Genomic DNA, 11,373 nt, shown 5'->3' with positions numbered 1-11,373 from the left:
TAGGTCCATGAAATTTATTAATCTTTTATCGAATACTATATTAAAAAAATTAATTATTATCTATACGAAATATTAATTTTAATATATCATTCGAATATTATTATTTCTATTCAATTAATTTGATCGTAAAGCTTTTCATATAATCTCGGTTGCATAATATAAAAAATTATTAATACCAATCATATAAATTCGTTGTTATTTCTACAAGAGAAGTATAGCAATAAGGCGTAATAGCACGTACTCTACTATGATATTCGAAACCGATCGTATGCATAATTGTTGTATAATGTATTTAACAGATTCATGCATATTTATTGTCATGCTCTTTAATACCAAAAAAATACCAATACTGTATTTTAATATGCATATGTAGGCGCATTAAAATATATTTTACCATAAACATGTATATATATATATATATATATACTCTTTTTTTTTTATATATGTTTATTTAACATATCTCGAAATACATTTATAATAATCTGTAAAATAACTTAAATATATAGTTAATATAATTTTGTATTGCACAGGTACTATTTTTTTTTTTGTTCACATACATTATACATTAGAATATGTACATACTGTTATCTAACTTGTACAATTTTGTCAAGAAGGAAATACATTTGTCAAATAATTCAAGGATATTTTAAAGCAAGAACTAAACACTCTTTTTCATATTGCTGAAATTTCTAACGCGAAGTTTTTTTCGATTAATATTTCTCATTCCATTTCTAATTATAATATGGACGCAACCTTTACTTTTATATATATATACACACACACATATATATATATATATATATTTTTTTTTTTCTTTTATTAGAATATTGTCAAATTAATAATTTGTAATAACTTTGTGTATGTAATTATATACACTATACATTATTTTGCAAAAAAAAAAAACTATACAATAGTAGTTAAATACAGGATTGACTAATGATTAGAAAAATGCATTATGCATAAATAAATATACGTGCGACCCTTTAAATTCTATGAAGGTAATCAATCAAATGTATATATCGAATTGATATCTTAAATTATTTAGAAGATAATTGTTTACGTGTAAATCAATTTTAATTAAACCATAATCTATTAATTCAAATAATAGAAAATAGCGTCAAATTTCTTCTGATAATTATTTACAATTGCCTTTTCCTTTAGAAAATTTTTTAAATTTGTAAATATTTGCAACAGTACGTATTATTTCAAGCGCATGTACATATATGCATGTACATGTTTCTTCGAGCAATTATCACATGGACATTGATTTAAAAATTGATTTGAAAAAACACCACGCATCAGAGGTGTTTATTTATTTACTTTACTTTTTTTTTTTTTTTTTTTTTTTTTTTTTTTTTTTTTTTAATCTTAAAACTAATCGTATATATAGTTTTTCGAATGTATTAGTAGTTTTTATAGATCTGATCAAAAATAAGAAACAATTATTAATGTATACAGATATGCTGATACGTCATGCAATTTTTTTTTTCACCAGTCAGTCTGTAACATCGAGGTAGATAAGCGAGATATAACATCATCTCACTTTATTTTTATCTTATGTAACTTAAGTTTGAAACCAAGTAATTCCGATAGGACTCCAGAAAGGGCTGACAAAAGTACCACCTTTGTAATCGTATATAGATATGGATTAGCAGATAGGCCAGATATTTTAAAAGGACTTTCGAGTTCCTGTAACCAATACAACAGCGAATAAATTAATATAATACAATTTAATTTTTAAACGTTAATTTTTCATTGCACAAATATAAAAAGATATTATAAAAGACCTTTATCAAATCGGCTGCTAATTTTAATACACTATTTGCCACCATTAGTTCCTCCTTCTTATGGGGTTTTTGTTCAATTTGAAGATACAAATTTATCTGAAAAAAATATTTCTTCTAAAAATTTAACTGCTAAATTGTATAATCTATCAACATACCTGTTCAGTTATCAAAATCGAAAGATTTCTATATTTTTTATTAACTTTCGTTCCTAATGTCATAAAACGCAAAATAAATATTCCTAATGAAAAACTCCAAAATAATGCTTCGACGTTATATTGCGAATGTAAACTTTCCAGATCCTAAAGATGAAAGATATTTTATTATAGTATGAAAATCTCGACACCAATTAATAAAAAAAAAAAAAATATATATATATATACATGGTGTGTGTATGTGTATATATATATATATATATATATATATATCTATGTAGTTTACCTTAATTAATTCCAAACTAATGAAAGATAGTAATAATAATGTAACAATAAAAACTGAGGATACTATAACATCAACAGAACGTTGTGGTCCTCTTCTCTGTAAAGTTTCATGACATTAAATATACATACCTTCAATCCAAAAATATAGAAAGAACATTTATCAAAGAAATATCTTTGTGATACCTTCAAGTATGATCTAACGCTTAGCCAAGTTTTTATATTTCGCACTTTGTTTAACCGAAAATGAGGCAAATCAGATTTTCTAGCACGTCTCGATGAAGTTAAATGAGAAAATAATTTAGCGTACAAGAGTCTTTGTTTATAGGTCCGTTCAGCCACTGCCAATAAAAAGAATAAGAGACAAGATAATGCAAGTCTTTCAAAGGCAGAGATTAATACAATAATACGTTTCCTGTAATCAAATTATTTTTGTAGTATTCTCTTCATTGGATAATATATTTATGATAATGAGGAAAAAAAAAAACTTTTGAAAACTTACAGTATCGTATCTCCAAAAGCAATATCAATTATTCTACATAAAATATCAGTATACGTTTCTAAATTAACTTGTCTGAGATCATCTGGTATTATGGAAACAGTTGTATTGCCACTGCTATCTGTTCCAAGAGTGTCAGTTATTCGTCTAATTGACGGTACTAAAGACAATATAATACTTAATACCAATCCACCATAAAAATAATTCATACTTTCAGGCATTGACTCTACTCTTGCTATAATAGCAGAACTAATATCAAGTACTGACAATTCTGCTTTCTTGACATCACGTCTTGTCCAAATAGTACACGAAACTGTATAAATATTATAATAATAATAATAATAAAACACCACATAAACGTTATTGCTATAGTAAATGATATTTATATATGAAAAACAAACAAAAAAAAAAAGAAACTAACTGCGATCGGATGAAGCACAACTGGAACTTAATAAAATAGAAGGAGGTAATCCAAATTCCCAAGAGAAAGGATGTTCTATAAATTCGCTATAATTTAAATTGGTCTCGCTATGCAAATCTGATTCTTCCAGTTCTGAACTGTAAAAAAAAGAAAAGAAAGAAACATCTTGCATTATAACATTCTCTCTCCCTCTCTCTCTCTCTCTCTATATATATATATATGTATATATATATATGTATATATATATGTATATATATATGTATATATAAGATCATTCTTTTTATTAATTATTCTTATTATTTTATACTCGTTTTGTACCTATAACTACATTCATCGCTATTCGTTGTTACACCCATCCATTCTGTCGCAGATGTTGTCGCTTCGGTTAAGTGATTCGTTGCAGCATCCTCGCATTCACCTTCTTCTTCACTTTCACACTGTCGTCTTCCTTCTCTTATTTCTGATATAGTTGGCGATTCATCTCTTTCCTTAAAAATTTATTAATAAACATAATGTATTATAATTATAATCAAGGAAAACAAAATGGATATATAAATTATTATTGATAATGCATACAATCAGAGTTTGGTTTACCGTCACAATGCATCCATCTCCTTCACTGTCGGAAAAGTTTCCTCCTTTCTTCAATGGGTCAGGTGCTGCGTGGAAAGTGGAAAACTATGATTTATCTAACATTCTGCTTTTCCCTTCCAACAAAGATTAAAGCATGTTAACGGTTTAGAAATATTATTAGTTTCCACTATAGTTATATTTGTTTCTTGCTTGCAATGTAACCGCAGTATCTACAGATGAATGGAAGAGTGCGATAAATTTTCTACTTGTGTCAACACACACACACAGATATGCATTTAAAATATGAAATAAACTAAAATAAAAAAAATAAATACGTCAGATATGTTTCTATCTAAAAAGAATAAACATTTGAACACCAAACCTGAATATTTGGGTTGAAGTAAAATTTGTTGGCTACTAGATGCTTCCAATTGAAACAAATTTCCTTCTTTATTATCGCATAGTTTGATTTGATCTCTGTTTGTTTGTTGTAAGAATTTATTAACTGTCCTATCATTATCGCTAGATACATTCCCATTTAAACTTTCAAATCCATCGTCATCCTGATGTACAACATCTGGATTTTCTACATTTTCTTCTGGAGGAATGACTAAAATTTATTTAAATAGAAAAAATATGAAATTATAAATATTATTTTATAAATCTATTTTATTTCACACTATTTTGGATTCTATACCTGGTTGATTACAATTGATAGAATCTTCATTTATGGAAGGTGTATTCAACGATATATTCAATTTTTCTTTATTACAAGTTGAATGAGGAAGAAATTCCTTTAATTTAAAAAATGCCCCATTAATTTTACTTAACTATCTTGAATTATATTTCAAAATGTAAATACAAATAATTTACCTGCGATTGACTAAGTGTCAAGGAATTTTCAATCATAACTTTTTTTGCAAATCTTACAGAAGTAAGTGCCTCTCTACTTATGGTACTTGCTTTTTCCGAGGCAGTATCTTGCGACGATTTCGAGTCATCATGTACTTCTATAACAAAAATTCTAAACATCTGTGTATCAAACTATGTTTTCACATATATAAATAAACTTACTTAAATTTGATCTACTTCTTGACTTACTAATTCTGCATCTACCATGTCTTGATCGTCTAATAACTTTTTGCCTACTATAACCATTAATCTCCATAGGCCCAGAATTCGTTGATACGATGTGAGAATGAACTAAGCATAGTATTAACATCATAACACTTGGTATAAAGACTTCTGATGTTGAAACTATCTGTACAATAAAATGATGTACTTAAATATATAGTAACTATATATGTATATATATATATATATATATATATATATATATATATATATATATATATATACAAAAGTCACAAAGAAAAAATTTAATTTCATACATCAGCCTCATTTTCTCTGTCTCCATAAGCAAAATACAATAAGATGTTGATCAATTGCAAGCTATACAATAACAAAAATAAAACAAACACTCGAATACTCGTTTGTTGGCTCCACCATGTCTTATATAGAGGTAGAAATAAAAGACGTTGCAATGCTAAACATGCTACAGTAGATAAACCATGTTTTGGTTTTGCTTTTGGAAATGATGAGCCTAAAGATATTATAAATGTATTATATTTAATAATCTTAAAAAATAATTAATTGAAAATGTATCAACAAACATTATAACAGAAGTATTCCTTTATTTATAACTTACCTCGTACCAAGTCAACGTCTATAAATTCTGTTTTCAATTTTGCTGTTTTCATTGGAACATTAGTAAATCCACCAAGAATTCTTTGTTCCACTGTTTTCTCCCACTGTTGCTTATCATATGTACCAATTTTTTTTTGATACCTGAAATAATAAAATACATCTGTTAGAGGGACAATGATGAAATCAATAAAAATGTATCACGTCTATTGTTATATTAATGTAAAAGAGAAATATTATTATGAAAATCTTACCAGTGTACGAGATCGTTAAAACTCATTTTTATTCACATGAATTAATTTTTATTATAAAATAAGATAATTATCAGCTGTTATATCTAACCAAAATATTCGCGCATCTGATTGAATGATGTAAGATTTCAAATGTTTCTTCTGTTATCAAAATTAAAGGAACTCTAGCTCTCATAATATGCACTTAATAGAAGAACGATATATTTAATAATAAATCCAATTATTTTTATTTATCCGTATTAATAATAATCGTATTAATAATAATAAAATCAATCACGTTTTGTGATAATTTTTTGCTATATCCGAAGTCACTTATGCCAGACGGAGGGAAATTTAGCGCATGTGTGTAATGATTTTACTGATTGGCCCAGTTAACAAGCGGTAGATTTAACAGCTGTATTTACTTACAACCATTTTCACTTCAATATATAAGATTTTTGAAATTATTTATATTAACGATTACAGCAACGTTTTATAATTTTAATTTATCACCGCTTAAAACATAAAGTAATGACAACAAATTTTTTAAATCTTTACATATGTATATGTTTAACTGCACCATCTGGTGGCCGCATTTTATACTACATTTATAACGGACAATATATATATATATATATATATATATAATACATATGTAAAATATAATGAAACGATTGAAACATGCGAGTGGTAATATTATTATTATTATTAATTATAAAATATATTAATTATATTTATGGATAAAGAAAGAAATTATATAAACAACACTGTGATTATATTCGATGGTTTGAGTTTCTTTTATTTGTAAAATTTATTACAATCCCCTCTGTATCAATCATAATAAATAAAATGATGCTTTCTCATATTATAATTTTAAATATATGAAAATAAAATCATGAAGGAAAACACTGTATCAATTGTATAATATACAGCAATTGAAGAAAGAAACATTTTGTATGATTTTAAAATTCATTTTGTATTCAATTGAATTTCTTTTATGGTTGGCATATAAATGCTCCAAAATTTGATCTAAAGAACAAGCAACAAAAATAAAAAGAAAAAAAAAAAAAGAACAAAAAAAAAGAAAGATGAAGAGAAAACAAAAAGGAAAAAAATAAGAAAGATGATTCTTGGTCCCAAATCCATAGACATGCAAAAATGACCATCATTCACACCAACCTGGCCAATTAATTTATACTATGACAATAACTCATTCCTCGATAACAGTTTGAATATGAAAAATCTCTAAGACAGATTTTTTTTTTCTTTTTTCTTTACGCTGAACTCTTACAAGACTAAATTCTTTCTTATTTGTATAAGTTGGATGGAAGTGTGCATTAAGAGAGAAAGGGAGGGAGAGAAAGAAAGAGAGAGAGAGAGAGAACGATTTAAGAAAAATTTTTATAAGAATTTACTGTCTATGAATTTGAGTCATGGTGTATTTAGTGAAAATTCTGAATAATGGATAAAAAGATATATATAAAAAAAAAAAAAACTATGGGAATAGACAGTCTGTATTTTTTATGGTAAAGAATAGGGGAGAAAAAAAAAAAAAAAAAAAAAAAGAAAAAAAAAGAATAATAAAAAATAAAAAAAAAATTAAGAACGATATCGTACAAGACTCGAATTCGCCTTATTATTTCTTCTTCTTTCGAGGTTTATCTTGTGGTGCTGGTAAATTTTCTTGTTTTCGTTTAGAAGCAGGCTTAGTACCTACATTGCCACCCTTCTTCCTTCTCTCTTGTCTTTCTCTCTCTTCCAATTCTTGATTTTCACGTTCGATCAATGTTATCAAGGTATTGCATCGTCGTTGCAATTCCAAGGCAGTACGAGATTTTACAAACCAATCGAAACGAAATTGCGGTGCTGATCTAACGGTAGCTCTTAATTCCTCATAAACGTTTTCCTTGTCGAAACCCAATTTGTGTAACATACAAACAAGAAATCTATCCTCCTCTTCCGTATAATTTTTACCTTTATTAGTACCATAAGCTATCCTCAATTGATGAAACGGTGCACGATATCTGGCCATCTTTGCGTCCAATGCTTTCTTTATACCGGCGCGCCTTTGTATTTTGGCCTCGCCCCTTTCTATTTGTGCCATCACTCTATCAATGTCCTGTAACTCATGGCAACGTTCCCAAAAAACTGCTGAGTATTCCATAACTTCTTCTGGTGTTTTACCTTCGACCTCTTTAGCAATATTTTCAATGTCATCGCGACCATATTTTTCATTTGCCTTTATAAATTGATTAAAATCTCTCTTTGTCCAATTGGTGAAACCCTGAGTCAATAATTTTTCTTTTTCCGCGACCTCTTCGTCCGATAATGGCTGAGCCTCATCTATCTTACGTTGTTCTTCCTTTTGTATCCTAGCCGCGTCTGATCCTAATTCAGGATTCTTTGGAACCTTATAACCGACGGTTTGTCTGAAATAATATATCTCTTGATCGAGTAGCTCAAACAATCGAGGAGGAAAAAATTGAAAATCTTGTACGATCGGTTGTTTGGGTGGTCTGGGAGCTTTTGGTGCTTTTGGTTCGGAAACTCTTAAAGCTTCCCTAAAATAGGCGTCAACCGCATAATTGGCTTTACGTTCACGTTTAGGAGGTTCTATCCAATTACCAATCCCTAATATCTTTTGTTTCTCACGATAATCTTCACCTTCAAATTGATAGACCGAATCAGTTGGTGCATCGACGGTGAAATTACGTAAAGAAGATTCTCCCAAGCTTTCCAATTTCTGTTTCATTTCTTCGGTCTTTGCTTCACCCTTTTGTAATATAGTATCTATATCTTCATCGGTAATAGCGCTATCCTTTGAAGCAAACACTTCGTTAGCCCCATGTCTAATCATATTTAACATTTCATCCTTGTTCAATGCAGTCTGTTTTGCATCGACCAATCGACCTTGTTGTATGACCAATTTGTCCAATCGTAATTTAACCTCAGCTCGTTCAACGATCTTCTCTTCTACAGTGTTCTCTGTAATAAATCTAAAAACACGTACTTGCTTTTGTTGTCCTATACGATGAGCTCGATCCATCGCCTGCAAATCCATTTGCGGATTCCAATCAGAATCATAAATAATAACAACATCGGCAGTCGCTAAATTTATACCCAATCCGCCTGCTCTCGTCGACAACATAAATATAAACTTTTCACTATTAGGAGCATTATATTCATTGATTTGTCTCTGACGATCCTCGTGTGCCGTATTACCATCCAAACGACAATACTGAAAGCCTCTCCAGTGACAATAATCTTCTAAAATATCCAGCATTCTGGTCATTTGACTAAATATTAGTACCCTTGATTCTTGTTCTTGTAATTTAGGCAATAGTTTATCGAGTATCACCATTTTACCACAATTATAAACAAGATGTTCATCTGTTGTATATGGTGGTCCAGGTTCAGCACCATCAAATAGATAAGGATGATTACAACACTTACGTAACTGCATTAAAATGTTTTGTAATCTCATCTTTTCAATTTTTCCAGCGCCATTTACTATATCAATGTCCTTCATTAATACTTTGGTATACCATTCTCTCTGCATTTTACTAAGACCAATGTATACTTTAATCTCCTTTTTGGGCTTCAGTCCTTTCTCTACTTCTGACTTCAAGCGTCTTAAAAGGAATGGCCTTAATACTGCATGCAATCTTTCCACTAAAGAATTATCACCTAAGAAACTATTTGTATTAAACCAAGAATCAAAATCATCAGAACTGTTAAATACATCTGGCAATAAAAAGTTTAATAAAGACCATAGTTCATGCAAATTATTTTGAAGTGGTGTACCAGTTAATAAAAGTCTATTAGCTGTTTTAAATTCTCTTAATATTTCTGATAATTTAGATTTCTCATTTTTTATTCTGTGAGCCTCATCTATTACCATGTAACGCCAGTTAAATTTTTTAAATACTGATTTTTCTTTGATTACCATTTCATAGGACGTAACACAGACATCCCACTCGCCTGGCATCATAACGTCTCTGATAAAAGTATTTCTTGTTTCTGCATCACCAATCAGACAAACTGCTCTTAAGGAAGGACACCACTTTTTAAATTCGTTCATCCAATTGGCTAATGTAGACTTTGGAACAATAACAATGTGAGGACCAGGAATGTTTCTGAAGTGTTTCATATATCCCAACAATGATATAGTTTGTAAAGTTTTACCAAGACCCATCTCATCAGCCAGAATACCATTGATACCATTTTCATAGAGCGATATCATCCAATTTAAACCACGAATCTGATAATCCCTCAACTCACCAGATTTTATATAATGGGGTGAGGATTCAAAACGAGTTGTAGGTGCTACACTGGCGTTGCTCTCCGCCAAGAGTTCCTCATCCTCTTCTTGCTCAGTCTTGCGGTGTCTATGATCACCAGAATCAGATTTATTTAGATTTTCTGGTTGTTTTCTAGGTCTACCAGCCTTGACTTTTAACGGACTTCCAGCTTTATCTTTTTGATTGTTGGTCATAAAATGAGAAAATATTTCAGTTTGCTTGAGCAAGTAATCAAACCTCTTACTTCTGTCTGATTCAAGTTTCGTCTCGAAATCACCACCCCTAGATGATGTGGTCTCCGCTGAGGAACCATTTGAATTATCTCCTGTATCACCAGTATCCGCATTTTCATCAGCCTTAGACATGACCGCTTCTTTCTTCGTTTTTCCTCGATTAAGGTGAAAAGAAAGAATAAATGACTGCCCTAAACATCCACTCTCTAAGACGCGCTCCGCCGCGCACCACAAATCGATTGAATCTCGATTATCGAGTTGCGATATATCGGTACATTAACTATTATGTTCTAGACATGCCTATGAGATGTCGTTATTTCAAAATTAATTTCATCGGTATTAAAGAATGCGTACTTATCGATATGGTAAGACTTTATCCTCAGATCTTTTATTTCAATCTAAACGCCATCTGTAGTCAATAATGTTATACTTTTTGAACTCGTGTGAAGATAGTAACGTTTTACTTAACACATGTATACGCACTCACCAATACACTTTAACGATAAACATGTGAAGTTAGTCGAGGTAATAACTTATATAGACGAGTAGAAGCAACGTTCTCAGCTGGGAGTGTGGCGGCTCCTGTAATCCGGCTACTCGGAGGCTGGTTATGTTCGGAGGGTCTGAGGTCGGGGGTTACTGTTGGTGCGGGATCCACGTTGACTGGGCGTCCGCGCTAAGCTCGCCATCAATATGGGTACCTTGGAGGAATCCGGGGTGACCAGGTTGGCTAAGGAGAGGCGAACCGGGCCAGAGGGGAAACCCAGCAGCCAAAAGTCTCCGTGGCGGGCAGTAGTGGGATCGCGCCCGGGAGTGGGACCGCATTGGCAGCCTGGTCGATATGACTCGACACATAACTTTTTTTTTTCCTTTTTTCTTTCATTTTTAAATAATATTAACAATTCTAATCTCAAATCGGTAAAAATTTTTTTTTTTATATTATTTTATCCATTTTTTTTACCCGTACAAAAAAATAATAAGAAGACGCCTGTACTCGTAGATAGGAAAACGTAACACCATTGTTTTTTATTTTTTTCCCTTTTTTTATATCAAATTTTTATACTTATAATTTATTAGAATAAAAAATTCGGAAGAAATAACATGATTATTGTTATTTTTTATTAAAAAGAATTTTCGTCTCTCGTTGAACGTTCAATTAAAATTAAATATAATAATACATTATTGATAAAA

General features: G+C 30.2%; 2 protein-coding genes across 7 annotated transcripts; both read right to left on the bottom strand.

The window, feature by feature from the left end:
- Positions 1-1,320: 1,320 nt before the first annotated feature.
- Positions 1,321-6,195, bottom strand: LOC124956936 (protein phtf). 5 transcript variants are annotated; one of them, XM_047513406.1, is made up of 17 exons: positions 5,673-6,195; positions 5,423-5,562; positions 5,106-5,317; positions 4,789-4,975; positions 4,588-4,724; positions 4,412-4,508; positions 4,097-4,324; positions 3,718-3,800; positions 3,460-3,629; positions 3,142-3,278; positions 2,932-3,033; positions 2,724-2,841; positions 2,408-2,636; positions 2,226-2,321; positions 1,943-2,086; positions 1,788-1,901; positions 1,321-1,689 (listed from the first exon to the last, which is right to left on the bottom strand). In XM_047513406.1, exons 1-17 carry the CDS (start codon positions 5,696-5,698, stop codon positions 1,540-1,542), a joined length of 2,370 nt encoding a protein of 789 aa, XP_047369362.1. In that variant the 5' UTR covers positions 5,699-6,195; the 3' UTR covers positions 1,321-1,539. The 5 variants fall into 5 exon arrangements, with proteins under 5 accessions (XP_047369362.1, XP_047369360.1, XP_047369358.1 ...); XM_047513404.1 differs by having other exon boundaries at positions 2,724-3,033; positions 3,736-3,800; XM_047513402.1 differs by having other exon boundaries at positions 2,724-3,033; positions 5,673-6,192.
- A 435-nt stretch (positions 6,196-6,630) lies between these two features.
- LOC124956935 (chromatin-remodeling complex ATPase chain Iswi-like) lies at positions 6,631-10,530 on the bottom strand. Of its 2 annotated transcripts, XM_047513401.1 has the most exons (2): positions 10,194-10,335; positions 6,631-10,036 (listed from the first exon to the last, which is right to left on the bottom strand). In XM_047513401.1, the coding sequence occupies exon 2, from the start codon at positions 9,889-9,891 to the stop codon at positions 7,285-7,287; it is 2,607 nt and encodes an 868-aa protein (XP_047369357.1). In that variant the 5' UTR covers positions 9,892-10,036; positions 10,194-10,335; the 3' UTR covers positions 6,631-7,284. The 2 variants fall into 2 exon arrangements, with proteins under 2 accessions (XP_047369357.1, XP_047369356.1); XM_047513400.1 differs by having other exon boundaries at positions 6,631-10,530.
- Positions 10,531-11,373: the final 843 nt, after the last annotated feature.

This window comes from Vespa velutina, chromosome 24 (genome assembly GCF_912470025.1).
Source record: "Vespa velutina chromosome 24, iVesVel2.1, whole genome shotgun sequence".
NCBI classification, from domain to species: Eukaryota; Metazoa; Arthropoda; class Insecta; order Hymenoptera; family Vespidae; genus Vespa; species Vespa velutina.
The sequence above is the reverse complement of the archived record's forward strand: the minus strand, read 5'-3'. Positions and strand labels throughout refer to the sequence as shown.

Bases quoted from the DNA above. Each gene is read 5' to 3' on its own strand.
- LOC124956935 (XM_047513400.1), bottom strand. From the start codon at position 10,314: ATGTCTAAGGCTGATGAAAATGCGGATACTGGTGATACAGGAGATAAT.
- LOC124956936 (XM_047513402.1), bottom strand. From the start codon at position 5,698: ATGAGTTTTAACGATCTCGTACACTG. The intron at 4,509-4,587 runs GTAAATTATTTG...TTTAAATTAAAG, and splicing joins TGACACTTAGTCAATCGCAG to GAATTTCTTCCTCATTCAAC. The intron at 3,630-3,717 runs GTATGCATTATC...TAAATTTTTAAG, and splicing joins CGGTAAACCAAACTCTGATT to GAAAGAGATGAATCGCCAAC.